A 21172-nucleotide genomic window follows, 5' to 3' on the forward strand; every position below is an offset into this window, starting at 1 on the left:
TCTGCAGGGTACTTTTCCAGGTCGGTGAATTAGAAAATCCACAATTTACAGAACTAAATTACTTTGGAAGGGGGTTGCAAAATAAATAAAGTATATTGTAAAGTTGTTCTATGCAGAACTAAACATTGTATTGAAATGTATAGGTGTTTACTGTCTTTCATTCGAGTTTTCTTCCATAGATATTTTAGTGCAAAACTAAACGTATGCCTTTGTTATATCTTGATCACTTTAGTATATATTAAGCTAGTGATCTGTATGTTGATAGAACTGCGTAGAATGTTGAGATTGTTTTTCTTTTGTTGGATATAACCACTTGAAACATCTAACACAGTTTTGTGTTGTTGCAATTTAAATACTTTTTGTTAATTAATGAATGTTATAAGCAACCAGAATGGGAGAGGTAACCGGAATTAAAAACTTGCCTTTGTCCTATCAAATCGAGGAAAAAAATTCTTATATTTAGATATTCAGTACCACAATTCTGGATGTTTTACCGTTGTTCATGTGCATTAAAACATTCAAACACCATCCTTTACAAATACCTGTATTTATAGGAACACAAAAAATATATAGGATTGAGCTTGCATTCTATTGGTTGTTCCAATCAGCCAATAGAATGGGAGCTCAATCCTATTGGCTGATTGGATCAGCCAATAGGTATGAAGTTCAATCCTATTGGCTGATTGCATCAGCCAGTAGGATTTGTTTTTCAACCTTAATTCCGATTGGCTGATAGATTTCTTTCAGCCAATCGGAATCTAAGGGACGCCATCTTGCATGACGTCACTTAAAGGAACCTTCATTTGTCGGGTAGTCGTCGGAAGAAGAGGATGCTCCGCGCCGGATGTCTTGAAGATGGACCCCCCCCGATGGATGAAGATAGAAGATGCCGTCTGTATGACGACTTCTGCCCGTCTGGAGGACGACTTCTGCCCGTCTGGAGGACGCCCGTCTGTATGACGACTTCTGCCCGTCTGGAGGACGACTTCTGCCCGTCTGGAGGACGACTTCTGCCCGTCTGGAGGACGACTTCTGCCCGTCTGGAGGACAACTTCTGCCCGTCTGGAGGACGACTTCTGCCCGGCTTGGAGGACGACTTCTGCCCGGCTTGGAGGACGACTTCTGCCCGGCTTGGAGGACGACTTCTGCCCGGCTTGGAGGACGACTTCTGCCCGGCTTGGAGGACGACTTCTGCCCGGCTTGGAGGACGACTTCTGCCCGGCTTGGAGGACGACTTCTGCCCGGCTTGGAGGACGACTTCTGCCCGGCTTGGAGGACGACTTCTGCCCGGCTTGGAGGACGACTTCTGCCCGGCTTGGAGGACGACTCGGTTGTTCCAATCAGCCAATAGAATGGGAGCTCAATCCTATTGGCTGATTGGATCAGCCAATAGGTATGAAGTTCAATCCTATTGGCTGATTGCATCAGCCAGTAGGATTTTTTTTTCAACCTTAATTCCGATTGGCTGATAGATTTCTTTCAGCCAATCGGAATCTAAGGGACGCCATCTTGCATGACGTCACTTAAAGGAACCTTCATTTGTCGGGTAGTCGTCTGAAGAAGAGGATGCTCCGCGCCGGATGTCTTGAAGATGGACCCCCCCCCCGATGCATGAAGATAGAAGATGCCGTCTGTATGACGACTTCTGCCCGTCTGGAGGACGACTTCTGCCCGTCTGGAGGACGACTTCTGCCCGTCTGGAGGACGACTTCTGCCCGTCTGGAGGACGACTTCTGCCCGTCTGGAGGACGCCCGTCTGGAGGACGACTTCTGCCCGTCTGGAGGACGCCCGTCTGGAGGACAACTTCTGCCCGTCTTGGAGGACGACTTCTGCCCGGCTTGGAGGACGACTTCTGCCCGGCTTGGAGGACGACTTCTGCCCGGCTTGGAGGACGACTTCTGCCCGGCTTGGAGGACGACTTCTGCCCGGCTTGGAGGACGACTTCTGCCCGGCTTGGAGGACGACTTCTGCCCGGCTTGGAGGACGACTTCTGCCCGGCTTGGAGGACGACTTCTGCCCGGCTTGGAGGACGACTTCTGCCCGGCTTGGAGGACGACTTCTGCCCGGCTTGGAGGACGACTTCTGCCCGGCTTGGAGGACGACTTCTGCCCGGCTTGGAGGACGACTTCTGCCCGGCTTGGAGGACGACTTCTGCCCGGCTTGGAGGACGACTTCTGCCCGGCTTGGAGGACGACTTCTGCCCGGCTTGGAGGACGACTTCTGCCCGGCTTGGAGGACGACTTCTGCCCGGCTTGGAGGACGACTTCTGCCCGGCTTGGAGGACGACTTCTGCCCGGCTTGGAGGACGACTTCGGGGGTTAGTGTTTAGGTTTTTTTAAGGGTTTATTGGGAGGGTTTTAGTTTAGGGCTTTGGGCTGCAATAAAATGAAATGCCCTTTTAAGGGCAATGCCCATCCAAATGCCCTTTTCAGGGCAATGGGGAGCTTAGGTTTTTTTAGTTAGGGTTTTATGTGGGGGGTTGGTTGTGTGGGTGGTGGGTTTTTGAGTTGGGGGGTTGCTTGTATTTTTTTAAAGGTAAAAGAGCTGATTTCTTTGGGGCAATGCCCCGCAAAAGGCCCTTTTAAGGGATATTGGTAGTTCAGTTTAGGCTAGGGGTTTTTATTATTTCGGGGGGACTTTTTTAATTTGGTAGGGCTATTAGATTAGGTGTAATTAGTTTAAATATCTTGTAATTTGTTTATTTTGTGTAATTTAGTGTTTTGCTTTTTTTGTAATTTAGGTATTTGTATTTAATTTAGTTAATTGTATTTAATTTAAGAAAATTATTTAATTGTAGTGTAAGGTTAGGTGTTAGTGTAAGACAGGTTAGATTTTATTTTACAGGTAAATTTGTATTTATTTTAGCTAGGTAGTTAGTAAATAGTTAATAACTATTTAGTAACTTTTCTACCTAGTTAAAATAAATACAAACTTGCCTGTAAAATAAAAATAAACTTTAAGCTAGCTACAATGTAACTATTAGTTATATTTTAGCTAGCTTAGGGTTTATTTTATAGATAAGTATTTAGTTTTAAATAGGAATAATTTAGTTATAAATAGTAGGTTTTCTGAGGTTAGAGAAGAGGGAGCTTTCCTTCCTGAGTTCTTGGAGGCTAATATCTTAACTATACCCAAGGAGGGGAAGGACCCAACGCTCTGCGAGAGCTATCGGCCCATCTCCCTCATTAATGTAGATGTGAAAATCTATGCCAAGGTCCTTGCGACTAGGCTTGGAAAACACTTGCCCTCTTTGGTCCATCTGGACCAGGTGGGATTCATACAAGGAAGGCAAGGCACAGATAACACCCGTAGACTACTGAACATATTTGTGGAAACAGCTGATATGGGACTACCCCTCCTCACCCTGTCCATGGACGCAGAGAAAGCGTTTGACAGGGTGAGGTGGGATTACATGTTTTACACTTTAGAACGTTTTGGGATCCCTGCGACGTTTCGCACAGCTGTTGCCGCTCTCTACGCTTCCCCGACGGCTGTTATTAAGGGAATGGGCTTCTGCTCCCCTAAAATTGCGATCAGGAACGGAACCAGACAGGGGTGCCCCCTGTCTCCGCTCCTCTTCGCGCTGGTGATGGAACCTCTGGCGGAGGCAATCAGAGAAAGTCCTGAGGTCCAGGGCCTACAGATACACGACACACTTCAGAAATTGGCACTCTTTGCCGATGATCTCACTCTCTTCCTCACCAACCCAGTAGAATCACTCCCCTATCTCTTTGAGATTATTGACGCCTTTAGTAACATTTCGAATTATAAGGTCAATGTGTCTAAAACAGAGGCCTACATGATTCACATCGAGCATTCGGAGCAGAGACGCCTTAGGCGACTCTACTCGTTTAGGTGGTCAACAAATGGGATCAGACACTTAGGTGTCTTTTTGTCACATGACAAAAATACGGTATTGCAGGAGAACTACAGTGTTCTTCTACGGGAGACTGAGACGAGACTGAAATCTAGAAAATATGAGGAAATCTCCTGGATGGGCAGAATTTCTGCTCTGAAGATGATGATCCTCCCTAAATTAACCTACCTTATGCGGTGTATCCCCATCTCGGTCCCGGAAAAGACATTACGTGGCTTCCAGACTGCATTCAATGCATATGTTTGGAACAATAAGCGCCCAAGGGTGGCTGTGGCCACGCTTCAGGTTCCTATAGACAGAGGTGGGCTGGGACTACCCAACGTCCAACTATACCACCATGCGGCGATGATCTCGCACGTCTCAGCGTGGGGACCTGCCCTGCCTCCTACCAGATGGCGGGAGCTGGAGCAGGCTTCTCTCCCTGCCTATGTCGACCTCTCTGATCTCCTGTGGGTTCCACCACACTTGACTGCACAGATACCGATCTCCAACCTTCTCATCAAAGAATGTCAATCGGTTTGGTTCCGCCTCAGACACCACCAATTGATAGCCCCACACCCTTCGCCCATTCACCCTCTCATGTCGCTCCTTCAGGGGCTACCAAATATTCGACTTGCCCCCTGGAAAGCCCTAGAGGTCACCTCCTTGAGCGACTTCTACCTGAATGAGAAACTTCTCATGCCGCAAGACATGCTGTCTAAATTCGCTATTCCCAGATCCCTCGAGTTTGACTTTATGAGACTGTGATCCCTGATGAAAGCCTGGGGTTTCTTAGTTGACAAACTCAGAGCTCCTACCATCTGGGAGATGAGATGGAGGGCAAACCTCCAGCTGAGCAAACCTCTCACAGCCCATTATCGATCCCTAATGGGTCCTCCCACACTGGTGAAAACCAGGCATATGACCTCCTGGGAGGCTGAGTTGAGACTCACTTTTTCGACACTTGACTGGACTAAGGCGATACAGTTGACTAAATCAGCACTTCATTGTGCTACAATGTATGAGCTTTATTTCAAGATCATCTCCAGGTGGCACTTAGTGCCGACCAAACTCCGGGCCCTGTACCCTGAGTACTCACCCTTATGTTGGAGAGGGTGTGGAGAGACGGGTACCCCGCTCCATGTGTGGTGGTCATGTAGCAAACTCCGACCTCTTTGGTCGAAAACCTGTGAGGTCTGCAAGGCTCTAGAACTCCCGACCCCGGACACTCCAGGCCTGGCCCTGTTACATCTGGGAGTTAAAAAACTACCGAGACACAAGAGATACCTGTTAGTCTACATACTGACATCAGTCAAGATGTTAATCGCCAGGAATTGGAAGAAACAACAGCCCCCAAGATGGCAGGCAGTTGTCGACTACCTGCAGTACGTTAAATCAATGGAAGACTATGTCTTCCGGACTAGGAAACAGTCGGATATCTTTCCCCTAATCTGGGAACCTTGGGAGACTTACCTAAAGCCAACTACACGATGTCCCCTGTCTCCTCAGACCTAGCGACCTCCCTGTGACTACTTGGACTGCCCCTCCCTAGAGGAAGCGCCCCACCGTGTAGGGTTTGAGGTGCCCCTCATTGCTCTGCCCCTCCCCCCTTCCACTTTCTGAAGCCGCTACCTCCCTCCGATACCTCCCCCCCCTCCCTGTAAAGAGAGGTAGATGCCTACCCCTCCCAGTATTACTTTCAAGTGTACATATTTTATATGTTCTATACCTTATCTCCCTTCACTGTCAGGCTCAATATGTATGGCATAAATGGCCATACTATACCTAAAATTCCTAAGAAAAAAAAAAAAGGCAAAATTCTCTCAATGACAGACCAATACATAACTCCTGAAACGTACGAATACACAGCTCATGAATGATCTCATTATAGTCCTCTCCACTGAGTTAGGTAACACGATTCTCTTTTTTATGTTAATGAACCCTTGACTGTTAAAATGTAATCTGTTATCAATTTTGCCGAGCATAATTGTCTTGTTATGTGGTTCTGTATTCTTTTCACTAATAAAAACTTACTTATTAAAAAAAAAATAGTAGGTTTTCTTTAGATTTATTTTAATTATATTTAAGTTAGGGGGTGTTAGGGTTAAACTTAGGTTTAGGGGTTAATAAATTTAGTATATTGGGGGCGGCAGATTAGGGGTTAATAATATTTAACTAGTGTTTGTGATGCGGGAGTGCGGCAGATTAGGGGTTAATAAATGTAGGTAGGTGGCGGCGATGTTAGGGGCGGCAGATTAGGGGTTAATAATATTTAACTAGTGTTTGTGATGCGGGAGAGCGGCAGATTAGGGGTTAATAAATATAATGTAGGTGTCGGCGGCAGCAGATTAGGTTAAGTATAAGATTAGGGGTGTGTAGACTTGGGGTTCATGTTAGGGTGTTAAGTGTAAACATAAATTTTGTTTCCCCATAGGAATCAACGGGGCTGCGTTACTGAGCTGTACGCTGTTTTTTTGCAGATGTTAGGCTTTTTTTCAGCCGGCTCTCCCTATTGATCTCTATGGGGAAATCATGCACAAGAACGTACAACCAGCTCACCGTTGACTTAAGCAGCGCTGGTATTGGAGTGCGGTATGGAGCTCAATTTTGCTCTACGCTCACTTCTTGTCTTTTAACGCCGGGTTTATAAAAACCTGTATTACCAGGAGGAATTACAGTATTCCCACAATATGCAGAGAGATGTGACCTCTTTTTTAAATTAGTGGTTCTAATCAGCTAGTAGATGATTTCCCAACCATGAAACAGCATAAACCCTATTTCCTTCCTAAGACTTAGTGTTGGGAAATACAACACCTGGCCACCAGGAGGTGGCAAAGACACCCCAACCAAAGGCTTATATATCCCTCCCACTTCCTCATTACCCCAGTCATTCTTTGCCTTTCGTCAACTTAGGAGGTGGCAGAGAAGTGTCAGAAGATTCAGAGAGTCCTGAAAAAGGGTATCTGCCCTTCGAGATAGGACTGGAGTTTTAAGTAGTGAGAGTATTGTTGAAAGTTAGAGTCTGGAGATGCAGGGAAAGTTTTTCATGCGAAACCATCAAGAATACTGCTAACGGCTCCTAAGCAATCAGTGTTGACGACTTTCACTGCCTGCTTTCTCTCACTCAAGTCCATGTCAGGAGCGCTGCTATAAGACTATCACACTTGAGAGGCTGTGTTCTATTCCACAGCATGGATCCTGGCGGTAAGATCGTTTCAATTTTTACACAGAAAATGCTGTAACAGGGTCACAGTGTGGCTTCTTTATACCTTGATAGGATCCAGGGTTAATATCCTCTGAAGGGGGTTTATTGAACAGTTGGGGTTAATTAATCAGTGTGTTAATTATTTACATGCAGCTTTGTGGGATTTTTTCCTGGGCGGATAGACTGTGTTTTTGGCTGGAACAATCAGGTTTCACTTTTAAGTTTTACTTTCGTTTTTGAAAGTGTTGCACAGCTCCTATTACTTGCTGTACTTGTAATAACAGGGGAAGTACTGTCTTGCACTCCATGTGACCAGGTGTGATCTATGTTTATTTCCTCCATTCCGGCAGACTTGAACCTGAGGAGAGAGTTTCCTCTGTTAACTGTCTGGTTCTTGGAGGTGGTGAATGCCCCAGCCATTGGGAGTATAAAGGTGCATTTTTCTATAATAAAAGTTTTTATTTGTGTCCTTCTGTGGGTATAACCTGAGCTATGGAGGACTCTGACATGTTAGAAGGTACTCCTTCTGTACTAAATCATACCTGTTTATTTTCTGAAGTGGCCATGGTATTCCCGCCCACTCATTTATGTTCCACATGCCTTAACACTGTTATAAAGTCTAAGAAGGGAGACAAGCCTGCTAAGGCTATTAGTCCTTCTGAGCCGTCTACCTCTCAGGACTTGGCGTCCTGTGAGATTACTACCCTTGCTACATTATCCACTCCACATGCAGTTCCCCATAGCACATCTAATTTTCCATCCGGAGGGGGCCTTCTTCCTGCGGACTTTGCCGCGCAGTTACAAACGGAGGTGTCTGCGGCCCTCAGTGCATAACCTTGCTCTATCAAACACAAGAGAAAGGTTAAACATAGCTCTCCTGACCGGGAGTCATCTAAATATTTATCAGATTTAGCTATTATGTCCCAGTTATCCGATGATGCATTAACCCCTGTAGCTTCAGAGGGTGGACTTTCTATGTTGGAGTCCTTAGCGTCTAAGCGTCCTGCTGTGGAGGAACAGTCCTTTAGATTTAAAATTGAGCACTTGCATTTTTTATTAATGGAGGTTCTGTCTACGTTAGAGGTTCCAGAGGCCGTGCTGCCTGAAGAACCTATGATACCTAAATTAGACAGAGTTTACGAAGACAGGAAAGTTCCTTTGACTTCTCCTGTGCCGAGGAAAGTTCCTTTGACTTCTCCTGTGCCGGTTAAGATGGCGAACATTATTTAGAACGAATCGGAAAGAATTGGTTCTTCCTTTTCCCCCTCGTCTACTTTTAAAAAGTTGTTCTTGGTTCCGGACTTTCAACTGGATTTGTGGGGCTCCATTGCTAAGGTGGATGGTGCAATGTCTACACTTGCTAAACGTACTACCATACCTCTTGAGGATAGTACTTCGTTCAGAGAGCCGATGGATAAGAAAATGAAAACCTTTCTGCGAAAGATGTGGAACTTTCCGCCCAATTCTTTACCTAAAGTGCTTAAATCAATTTCTCAGTGTCCCTTCCTTCAAGATGGAGACGATAAGGTCCATCCTTTAATTCAGGAAGGCCAGTTTATGACCACTATAGATCTGAAGGACGTTTGCCTTCATGTTCCAATCCACAGGGAACACTTTTTAGTTCCTGAGGTTTGCATTCCTGGACCAGCACTTCCAGTTCATTGCCCTTCCATTTGGCCTAGCTTCTGCTCCAAGAATCTTTAAAAAGGTTCTGGGGGCTCTTCTATCCGTTGCCAGAACTCAGGGTATTGGACGATATTCTGCTGCAAGCACCATCCTTTTGTCTTGTGGAAGAATTCTCAGAGTACCTTCTCAGTCTTCTTCGATCACATGAATGGAAGATAAACATGGAAAAGAGTTCTCTTATCCAAAGTACCAGGGTGGAATTCTTGGCTACTATAATAGACTCCATATCCATAAGGATATTTCTAACAGACCAGACACGTTGCAAGCTAACTTCGGCATGTCCTGCCCTCCGGACCTCCTTGAGTCCCTCTGTGGCTCAGTGTATGGAGGTGATTGGTCTCATGGTGTCCTGCATGGACATCATTCCTTTTGCCAGGTTCCATTTCAGACCTTTACAACTGTGCATGCTGAGGCAGTGGAACGGCGATCATTCAGATCTGTCTCAACAGATTGTATTAGACAACCGTTCGAGAGAATCGCTCTCTTTATGGCTCTGTCCAAATCATCTGTCCCGAGGGACATGCTTCTTGAGACCATCCTTGGAGATTGTGACAACAATCCCAAGCCTATCCGGATGGCGAGTTGTTTGGGGTGCCAGGAAGGCACAGGGGTTGTGGACTCAGGAGTCCTCCCTCCCGATCAATAATTTGGAACTACGGCAATCTTCAATGCCTTGAAGGCTTGGCCACTTTTAGGTTAGTCCCAGTTTATCATATTCATATCAGACAATTTAACCTTGGTCGTTTACATCAACCATCCCGGGGAAACGAAAAGTTCCTTGGCAATGAAGGAAGTATCTCAGATTCTGGAGCGGGCGGAGGTTCACAGTTGTTCGCTGTCAACGTTCCACATTCCGGGTGTGGACAACTTTGAGGCGGATTTTCTTAGCAAGCAATCCTTCCATCCAGGGGAATGGTCTCTTCATCCTGAGGTGTTTGCAGAGATATGCAGCAAGTGGCGGAAGCCAGAGATAAATCTCATGGCATCCCGGCTCAATACTAAGCTACCCAGGTATGGGTCGAGGTCAAGGGATCCCCAAACGGATCTAATAGATGCACTAGCAGTGCCCTGGAGGTTCAAACTCATATATTTTTCCTCCATTACCACTTCTTTCTTCAGTGGTGGCCCGCATCAAGCAGGTTTTGGTATCAGTAATCCTGATTGCTCCATCGTGGCCGCAAAGGACGTGGTTCACATCTAGTGGGGATGCCCTCATCTCCTCCGTGGAAGTTACCTTGTCGCTGATACAAGGTCCATTTGTTCATCAAATCTAGATTCTCTGAGGCTGACTGCATGGAGATTTAGCCAAGAGAGATTTCTCAGAGTGTCATTGATACTCTTATTCAAGCTCGTAAACCAGTTTCTCTGCGTATCTACCACTAAGGGCGGACCTACTTATTCTGGTGTGAAGAGCTTGCTTTTTCCTGGCACAGAGTTAAGGTTGCCAGGATCTTATCTTTTCTCCTGGATGGGCTGGAGAAGGGCCTTTCTGCTAGTTCCCTGAGGGGGACAAATTTTGTCCCTGTCGGTTTTATTGCACGAGAGACTGGCTGATCTTCCAGACGTGCAGTCCTTTGTTAAGGCTCTAATTAGACCTGTGTTCCTTGGAGCCTAAATCTTGTTCTTCGGGGTTTTTTTTAACAGTTTCCGTTTGAGCCTCTGCATTCCGTTGACATTAAATTATTTTGGAAGGTTCTCTTTTTATTGGCTATTACCTCTGCGCCAGAGTTTCTGAGATCTCTGCTTTGCAATGTGAGCCCCCTTATCTGCTTTTTCATGCAGATAAGGCAGTCTTACTTAATAAATTAGGTTTTCTTCCTAAGGTTGTGTCCGATTGCAAGATCAATCAGAAGATTGTGGTTCCTTCCTTGTGTCCTAATCCTCCTTCATTGAAGGAGCACTTCACAATTTGGATGTGGTTCACGCCTTGAAGTTCTATCTTCAGGCTACTAAGGAGTTTAGGCAATCTTCCTCTTTGTCTATTCGAGGGCAGGGTAATGGGCAGAAGGCTTCTTCGACTTCCCTTTCTTTTTGGTTGAGTGTCATTCGCTTAGCTTACGAAACAGTGGGACCTTGTCCTCCTGAGAGGATAACGGCTCATTCCACTAGAGCAGTGGCTTCCTCTTGGGCTTTTAAGAACGAGGCCTTTATGGATCAGATTTGTAAGGCGGTTACCTGGTCCTTCTTACATACGTTTTCAACATTTTACAAGTTTAATGTTTTTGCTTCGGCTGAAGCAGCTTTCGGGATAAAAGTTTTGCAGGTTCTGGTGCCACAGAATAGGGTCCACCTCTTCCTTTTTGTTCGCTCCCATTATTCATTCAGTGTCCTCTGGATCTTGAGTATAGTTTTCCCAACCGTAAGGAATGAAGTCGTGGACTCTCCCTATCTTAGGAAGGAAAACATAATTTATGCTTACCAGATAAATTCCTTTCCCTCCGGATAGGGAGAGTCCACGGCCCCCGCACGTTTTTTCTTGTCTAGGAGTGGTCCCCTATTATTTATTTTCATCTTAATATGGGAAGAGTCCACAGCTGCATTCCTTACTTGTGGGAAATACTGAACCTGGCCACCAGGAGGAGGCAAAGACATCCCAGCCAAAGGCTTAAATACCTCCCCCACTTCCTCATAACCCCAGTCATTCTTTGCCTTTCGTCACAGGAGGTTGGCAGAGAAGTATTAGAAGATTTTGGAGTAGTCTCTTATGGAGGGTAGTCCTCTTCGAGATGGGACTGGAGTTTTAAGTAGTCCTATCAGCCTCTCAGTGATAGCATGGATAAAAGTTAGAGTTTGGAGATGCAGGGAGTGTCTTTCTGTGAAACCATCCCGACTCATTAACAGCGTTGACGAGTTTTGCTGCCTTTTTTTATCACTCAAGCCCATGTCAGAAGCGATGCTACTATCTGTAACACTTGAAGGGCCGTGTTCCTATTCCACGGCGTAGATTCTGGTAAGATCGTTTCATATTTTATACATGTATCTGTATAGAATCAAGGGTTAATATCTCCTTAGGGGGATTATTGAACAGGTGGGAATAATCTTATATGTTTATTTGATTTTATGCTGCTTTTGTGTGTGAGATGTTATGGGCTCATAGGCTGTTATGGAATATATAGGTTTCACTTTGAGAGCCATGCAGCTTACAAGCTTGGTGCGCTTTCTCACCATGTGATTCATTCCCTTTTTCCTGCCCCGGTGTCTATCAGAGAGGAGTCATAAATCTCTGTACTGTCTGGGTCATAGGAGGTGGTGAGTGCCCCAGCCATTTGGGTATAAGGGTGCCGTTTTTTTTAATAAAATAAGATGTTTTATTTCTCTAGTTCTCTGGTTATTGCACTAGCGATGTAGGATTCTGTTACTTTAGAGGGCACTCCCTCTATTCCTTATTAGTTATTCCTGTTTATATGGTAAGGAGGCCTTAGTTCCGCCCTCTCAATTATGTTCCATATGCCTTAATAATGTGATAATATCAAACATGTTTGATACCACGGAGCTGTCCACCTCTGAGGCGTTGTCGTCCAGTGAGGTGCGTACCTTATATTCTTATATCTCTACACATGCAGTTTTCCTCCATCTGGAGGGGGCCTTTTTTCTCCAGACTTTACTGCGCAGTTCAGACGGCGGTGTCTGCGGCCTTAATGCTTTACCTCGCCCTGCTAAGCGCAAGCGAAAGGTTACATATTGCACTCCTTCCCAGAGTACATCAGATAATTTATTGGATTTTACTGAAGGTTACCCAAGGATGAAGTTCTTTCTGTGACTTAAGAGTATGAACATTCTGGTTCGGAGTAACCAGACTTTAGTTTAGGAATTTGCGCTTTCTTCTAAGGGAAGTTTTTGTTGAATTCAAAGGTTCCAGAGGCCAAATTGCCTGATGAACCTTTAATTCCTAAATTTGATAGAGTTTGTGGACAGGGTGGTACCTTATCCTTCCCTGCACCTGTTAGATGGCGAATATTATTAAGAATGAATGGGACAGGATTGGATTCCTTTTCCCCCTCTTCTCCCTTTAACAAATTGTCCCTGGTTCTGGACTCTCAATGGAGTTGTGAGGTTCCGTCCCTAAATGGGATGGTGTTATCTTCACCCTTGCTAAATGTACTACTATCCCACTTTGAGGAGAGTTCTTCATTTGCAGAGGCCATGGATAAAAGATGGAAACTCTGTTATGAAAGATGTTTCAACATACAGGATATTTGTTTCCACCGGCGGAGGCGGTTCTTGCCACGGTTCTGGAAAAACTACCTTCTGGTGTGACTCCTTTATAGGATTTAATCGGGGTGGAGGATCCCCTCGACGTTACTCAGCAAAATGTACGGCCCTGAGGGTTAATACTTTTATCTGTGCTGCTATTAGGCAGTTGATTCGATTGAATGCTATGGCTTCAGCTTTTTCTGTTCAGGCCTGTCGGGCTCTGGCTGAAGTCATGGTCTGCGGATAGGACTTCTAAGTAAAGACTTCTCCCTCCCTTTAAGGGAATGATTTTGCCTGGTCCAGGCCTGGACTTAATTATCTCCATGGTCACAGGGGGAAAGGGTCATCTCCTACCGCAAGAGTATATGAACTAATCTAAGGGACGATTTTCATTCTTTTCATTCTGATAAAGCTCATGTCAGCAGTTTTCTGCTAAGCCAGAGCAAACCAAAGAGCTCTAAGAAGCCCGCCGAGTCTACGTCTGCATGAATGGGCGGTCCCCGGTCCTCTTCTGGATCATGTAGGGGGCAGTATGTCGCTTTTTTCCGTCGCTTGGTTCATGGACTTGCAGGATCCATGGGTCCTGGAGGTCATAGCTCAGGGTTACAAGATAGGTTTTAAGTCTTAGCCACCCAAGGGCAGATTCCTCATGTCTTCCTGACCAGAAAGGAGGGAAGCCTTTCTGGGGTGTGTACGGGATCTGTACTCTAGGAGTTATTGTCCCGGTGCCTATCGCAGTGAGAGGTTTGGTATACTATTCAAACCTTTTCGTGGTCCCTAAGAAAGAGGGACCTTTCCGCCCGATTCTGGGCCTAAAATGCTTAAAGGGACATTATACACTAATTTTTTCTTTGCATAAATGTTTTGTAGATGATCTATTTATATAGCCCATAAAGTTGTATTTTTTTAAAAAAAAATGTATAGTTTTTCTTATTTTTAAATTACATTGCTCTGATTTTCAGACTCCTAACCAAGCCCCTAAGTTTTATGAGAATACCGTCAGCTACCTTCTCCAGCTTGCTCCTGTTTGTGTAAAGGGTCTTTTCATATGCAAAAGAAGGGGGAGGGGTTCTTATTTCCCACTTGCAGTGGGCTTTCCAACTACCTTTTCAACAGAGCTAAACTGAGAGCCTCTAAGTAAGTTTTTAAACAGTTTTATACTGGATTTTTATATCAGTATATCAGTATATGTGCATCTTATTCTTTATAGTATCTATTACATGCAGTTATATGAAAATGAGTGCATACTGTCCCTTTAAGCAGGTTTTTAAATGTCCCCTCTTTTAAGATGGAGAGACTAAGGTCCATTCTTCCCCTCGTTTGAAAGGGGTAGTTCATGACCACGATAGATTTGAATGATGCTCCCTTCTCGTACCAATCCTCAAGGACCACTTCCAATTCCTACGGTTTGCATTCCTGGACCAGCACTTTCAGTTTATTGCCCTTCCATTTGGTCTGGCTGAAGAAATTTATTGAAGAGTCTTCTTCGATCCCATGGATGGCAGGTAATCTAGAGAGAGTTCTCTTGTATCAAGTACCAGGGCTGAATTCTCAGGTACTATAATAGTCTCCATAGACATGAGAATATTTCTAACAGACCAGAGATGTTGCAAGCTAGCTTCAACATGTCTTGCCCACCAGATCTCCTTAAAGCCAGGTTTCACCTCAAACTTTTGCAACTGTGCATGCTGAACTAGTGGAACGGCGATCATTCGGATCTGTCTCAACAGATTTCTCTGGACAACCAATCGGGAGAATCGCTCTCTTGGTGGTTTTGTCCGGATCACTTGTCCTGAGGGACGTCCGTCTCAAGACCATCCTGGGTGATTGTGACTACAGTTGTGAGTCTGTCAGAATGTTGAGCCATTTTGGGGTGCCAGGAAGGCACAGGGCATCTGGTCTCAGGAGGTAAAGCTCCCTCTTGATCTCATTTGGATCTTCGGGCAATATACAATGCTCTGAAGGCTTGGCCTCTGCTGGGTTCGTCCCAGTTAATCAGATTCCAATCAAACAATGTATCCTCGGTGGCTTGCATCAACTATCAAGGGAGAATGAGAAGCTCCCTAGTTTTGAGGGAAGTATCTTGGATTCTGGTGTGGGGGAGACCCGCATTTGTTCGCTGTCAGCGATCCACATTCCGGGTGTGGACAACTGGGAAGCGGATTCCTCAGCAGACAGTCCTTTTATCCGGGAGAATGGTCTCTCCTTAATGGTCTCTCCTTAAATCTTGTCCTTAAGGTTTTGCAACAGGCTCCGTTGGAGCCTATGCATAAAGTAGACATTAAATTGTTGTCTTGGAAGGTTCCTTTTCTACTGGCTATTGCTTCTGCGCGCAGGGTTTCTGTGATTGCTGCCTTGCAATTCGTCCCTCCTTATCTGGCTTTTCATGCCGATAAGGCTGTTTTACGAACCAAGTTAGGTTTTCTTCCTAAGGTTGTGTCAATTCGCAACATAAATCAAGAGATTGTGGTTCCTTTCTTATGTCCTAATCCTCCTTTGTCGAAGGAACATTTACAACGTATTTCTGGATGTGGTTTGTGCCTTTAAGTTCTATCTTCGGGCCACAAAGGAATTTAGACAAACTTCTTTCTCTGTTTGTTCTCTTTTCCGGGAAGCGTAGGCGTCAGAGGGCCTCTTCGACTTCCTTATCCTTTTGTCTGAGGAGTGTCATCTGTTTAGCATAGAAATGGCGGGACATAAGCCTCCTCTGAGGATTATGGCTCATTCTACGAGAGCAGTGAATTCCTCTTGGGCCTTCAAAAATGAGGCCTCTATGGATCAGATTTGTAAGGCGACTACCTGGCTCCTTACATACTTTTTCCAAAATTTTACAAGTTTGATGTTTTTGCTTCTGCTGAAGCATCCTTCAGGAGAGGTTTTGCAGGCTGTGGTGCCCTCAGCTTAGGTTCTGCCTCTCTTTTTCCCTCCCTTTAGCATTCAGTGTGCTCTAGAGCTTTGGTATATGTTTCCCACAAGTAAGGAATGCAGCTGTGGACTCTTACCATACAGATGGAAATTAAATTATCAGGTAAGCATAATTTATGTGTTTATTCTTCTGTCACCATTTATACCCTAATGTTTCTCCTACTTTTCCTTGTTCCCTCGGCAGAATGACCGGGGTAATGAGGAAGTGGGAGAGGGACATTTAAGCCTTTGACTGGGGTGTCTCTGCCTCCTCCTGGTGGCCAGGTGTTGTATTTTTCAATAGTAAGGAATGAAGACGTGGATTCTCCCTATCCAGGAGGAAAGAAATTTATCTGGTAAGCATTATTTATGTTTTTGGGAGTTCTTTATCTTTCTTTTTTTTCCTTTCTCTATCGTTCTCTCTCTTAATTCCCCACACACACACACACACTTTCTGGCACGGCAAATCCTTACATTAGAATGATTTTCTTTTTTTTTAAAATATGATTTTAGAAACGACTGGAACAGCAAAAGCAACTGCCATCAGCTACCAATACAGCAAGCACCACCACAACAAGCAGTACTGTAACGCCTGTTTCAATACCCCACAAAGTTGTTGTTGGCCCAATATCTAATTCTGTAACCCCTGGAACCAAAGTAGTTCTTACCACAAAGGTTGGTTCTCCAGCTACTGTAACATTCCAGCAGAACAAAAACTTCCATCAGACGTTTGCTACATGGGTTAAGCAAGGACAGTCTTCTACAGGTAAATTAAAAAACAGCTATAATTCAATAGTATGATTATTAATTTAAGTTGAGGCATAAAGGAGAATGATAGATAATTGCTATTAATTTAGTAGTTTCACAAAAGTTGATCAAGTTGGTTTGGTTTTGGGTTTCCATCAAATAGTCTTTGGAATGTTAAAGTAAGGTTATAGAATTCTTATTAAGTAGTATTTAGCTCTTTACCCCCACTAGCATGCAGTCATGAAAATTAATTAATATTACTTTTCTCTGTCTATGGTCTGAAGGAGTTAGTATATTTCTTTATATTCATAATAAAATATATGCAGGATTTTGTGGTTTTATAGCTTTGTGCTTTTTAGAGTAAGTAGGAACTTCTAAAATCACATTGTTCTTGTAGGTTTCAGTTGTATAGTCACTGTAGGAAATGGCTGCATCATGAGTCTTATACAAAATGATGTCTGGTCAAGCCTGTGTATTAGTTTGACAATAAAGAAATTAAAGGGAAGTGGAACTCAAAAACTTACACGGTTTATTTTTAATTACTTGTATTAACAAATGTGTTTATTTCTCATTGTATCCTTTGTTGAAACTTAGCTCCTTTCCCTGAGAGTCAAGGGCATGCACGCGTCTTAAGCACTATATAGTAGCTGTGCATACATACAGTATAGTTCTTAAAGGAATATAAAGCCCCACATGTTTATTTTAAGATTCAGATAGAACATTTGATTTTAAACAGCTTTCTAATTTACTTTTGTTATCAATTTTATTTTTTCACTTGGTATCTTTTGTTTAAAAGCAGGGATGTATGCTTAGGACCCTGTCCATTTCTGTAGTACTGTATGGCAGCAGTTTTGCAAGAATTGTATCCATTTGCAATAGCACTAGATGCCAGTACTATTTCCTGCCATATAATGCTCCAGATGCCTACCTAGGTCTCTCTTCAACATAGAATATCATGGGAACAAAGCAAATTTGATATTAAGTTTAATTTTTGACATCCATGTCCCTTTAAGAAAAAATCCTTTTCTTTCCAATGACACAGTGAGTCCACAGAACCATCAATTACTGTTGGGAATATCACTCCTGGCCAGCAGGAGGAGGCAAAGAGCACCACAGCAGAGCTGTTAAGTATCACTTCCCTTCCCACAAACCCCAGTCATTCTCTTTGCCTGTAGTGCAAGGAGGAGGTGAAGTAATTAGGTGTCCTGATTAAGATTCTTCTGTCAAGAGGTTTTTTCTTTTTAAGCCAGGGCAGGATTGCTTTGATCTTCCAGCACAATTGATTATAGCTGTACTCCACGTTTGTCTCTTCAGGAGGGCTGTGGTAGCTTTAAAACAGTTAGGAACTTGTGAGGGGGGCCTCACTGTATTTTCCTAAAAATTTGCTTCCTTTATAATGTATACCTGAGTAAGCTTACTCTGTCGTCATATCGTTCACAGGACCCTGTGAGGAGAGGCTTCCTCCCATTCCTGATGCTGTCTCCCTGTTGATAGAAGGTGCAGGTAAGTGCCATTTATTCTTTTTAAGAGCCTGGCACCTTAGCTGATTGAGAATAAAGCACCTTTTTTAATGGGGCATATTGTCTTCCTGATTCACAGAAGATTTATTTTAACAGGCTGACAGGGCACTGTGAGTCCTAGTTGAGAGACTTGTTTCTTTAACTATTTTATTCAATTTTATTGGTAGCTCAGTGGGCTATAGTGAGTCTTTTGGCTTGGGAAACCATTGTCAAATTACTCCTTTTTTTGATCATGCGTTATGTGGTTTAATAAATAACTGATCCATTCCGTTTTCGCCAATCGGTCGTAGTCACAGTGACGTCATGATCCAACACACGCTTTTTTTGGCGCTTCTTCATCCTTACGGTCGATATTGTGGCGTCTGTTACAGCTACTACAACTACAGCTTTTCTGAGTAATACCGGGTTACTTTTCAGCAAGGCAGCTCTCTGAGGTTAGGTAGGCACCACAGCATAACGCTGTGGTGTAAAGGTTTAGAGAAATTATTATAACATTCTGTCTGGGCAATAAACAACAAAGTTAAAAAGTTTATAGAAACGAATCATTTTCTGAGTTCTTCTTTCCTTATTCAGTATTAATTGCAAAGGGCAGTGTCTTAAATGTTTTATTTTTTGTTGTTGTTTGCATTGTTTTGTGCAATATGGAGTCAATTCCTACTTCTATTAAATTATGTAAAATTTGTCAAAATGCCCAAGTGGAACCACCGTTGCCTTTTTGTGGTGCTTGTATAGAAAGAACTTTATTGTACAAAGATAGACTGTTTGAGCCACCATTCTCTCAAGTGGATGCTGTTCAGGCTATGCCACAACCTTCTCCACAAATGTCCCAATCTGTAACAGTGTCTCAGGCAGTGTCCTGTGCTTCCTCTCTTTCTCCCGAGGGAGTGTTTTTGAAAGTTGAAATTGTGGCCCAGGTTTCCTCAGCTATATCTAAGGCACTAGCTGTCATCCCTATGCTACAAGGGAAGCGTAAGAGGAAAATTGTTGTCAGATAGCGGGGTATCTGATCCGTTTCAGGCTCTTCAAGTTGCTCCTTCTCATATGGAAGAGAAGGATACTTCAGTAGCCTCTGAGGGGGAAATCTCAGATGTGGATAGTGTAAATCCTGCTTCTGATGCTGAAGTGCTGTCCTTTAGATTCAAGCTTGAACACCTCTGTTTTATTAAAGGAGGTTTTAGCTACCTTGGACGACTCCGATACGCCTATCGTTGTCAGCCCTAAAAAGTAAATTAAATAGATATTTTGACGTTCCATCTCCTGGGGAGGTGTTCCCAGTTCCTGATCGGGCCACCAAGATTATTACCCGGGAATGGGAGAGGCCAGGGATACCCTTTTCCCCTTCTCCTGTGTTTAGACAAATGTTCCTGGTCGCAGACTCCATCAAGGAGTCGTAGCAGACGATCCCCAAAGTGGAAGGTGTGATTTCTACTTTGGCTAAAAGAACTACTATTCCTATTGAAGATAGTTGCTCTTTTAAAGATCCCATGGATAAAAAGCTGGAGGCTTATTTAAAGAAGATGTATACTCATCAAGGGTTACAATGACAACTGGCGGTGTGCATTGCTACAGCAACCAGTGCGGCAGCCTACTAGTTTGACGCCTTATCTGCGACCTTACAAGCAGAAACTCCTTTGGAGGAGATCTAGGCTAGAATAAAGGCTCTAAAGTTGACTAATTCCTTTATTACTGATGCTTCCTTACAGGTCATCAAGTTGGGAGCCAAAATATCTGGATTTACTATATTAGCACATAGAGCCCTATGGTTTAAATCTTGGTCTGCCGATGTTTCTTCTAAATCTAAGCTTTTAGCAATCCCTTTCAAGGGAAAGCATTGTTCAGGCCGGCATTGGCAGAAATTATTTCCAATATCACGGGCAGTAAGGGCTCTTTTCTGCCCCAAGATAAGAAGAACAAAATAATGGGACGTCAGAATAATTTTTGTTCCTTTCGTAATTTCAGAGGTAAGTCTTCCCCTGCCTCTACCAGACAGGGACAATCCAAGCCTTTCTGGAAGCCTGGTCAATCTTGGACCAAGGGGAAGCAATCCAAAAAACCTGCAACTGAATCCTAGTCGGCATGAAGGGGTTGCCCCCGATCCGGGATCGGATCAAGTGGGCGACAGACTCTCTCAGTTCGCGCAGGCTTGGGAGCGAAATTTCCCAGACCTGTGGGCGGTGGACATTGTTTCTCAGGGGTACAAGGCAGGTTCCACCTCTCAAGATTATCTGTAGACCAGATAAAAAGAGAGACGTTCTTGAAATGTGTGCAGGACCTTTCCCTCCTGGGAGGGATAGTGCCTGTACCAAGGCAGGAACAGGGTCTCGGATTTTATTCAAACCTCTTTGTGGTTCCCAAAAAAGAGGGAACTTTCAGGCTCATTCTAGATCCAAAGTTAATAAAAAAAAAAGTTCCTCAGAGTACCGTCCTTCAAGATGGAGACTATTCACTCCATTCTGCCCCTGATCCAGGAGGGTCAATTCATGACAACCATAGATCTGAAAGATGCGTACCTATACGTTCCCATCCACAGGGACCATTACAGGTTTCTGAGGTTTGCCTATCTAGACAAACATTTTCAATTTGTAGCTCTTCCTTTTGGCCTTGCTACAGCTCCCAGGATATTCTTAAAGGTCCTGGGAGCTCTGCTAGCAGTAATTCGGTCTCAGGGAATTGCAGTGTCACCTTATCTGGACGACATTCTGGTTCAGGCGACATCCTTTCAATTAGCAGAATCCCATACAAGGACCTTACTGGCGTTTCTTAGTTTCCACTGTTGGAAGATCAATCTGGGAAAAGTTCTCTGGTTTCGACTACAAGAGTGACCTTCTTAGGAACTATCATAGGTTCTCTAGCTATGAGGATTTTTCTGACGGAGGTCAGAAGAGACTAGATTTTGTCCGCCTGCCTGTCTCTACAGTTCGCAACACGACCATCAGTGGTCCAGTGCATTGAGGTAAGCGGGTTGATGGTGGCTTCCATGGACATAGTTCCGTTTGCTCGGTTTCATTTGAGACCTCTGCAGCTATGCATGCTCGCTCAGTGGAACGGGGACTATACAG

The 21172-nt window shown here is 44.2% G+C and overlaps 1 protein-coding gene across 1 annotated transcript in view; it reads left to right on the plus strand.

Annotated features, from left to right (window-relative positions):
* BPTF (bromodomain PHD finger transcription factor) overlaps window positions 1–21172 on the plus strand; it is a 923754-nt gene that overhangs the window by 632522 nt on the left and 270060 nt on the right. Inside the window, exon 18 of the mRNA XM_053721515.1 lies at window positions 16360–16612. Coding sequence (XP_053577490.1) covers window positions 16360–16612 — 253 coding nt within the window. The remainder of the gene's footprint in view (window positions 1–16359; window positions 16613–21172) is intronic.

This window comes from Bombina bombina, chromosome 1 (assembly GCF_027579735.1).
Source record: "Bombina bombina isolate aBomBom1 chromosome 1, aBomBom1.pri, whole genome shotgun sequence".
Lineage (NCBI taxonomy): Eukaryota > Metazoa > Chordata > Amphibia > Anura > Bombinatoridae > Bombina > Bombina bombina.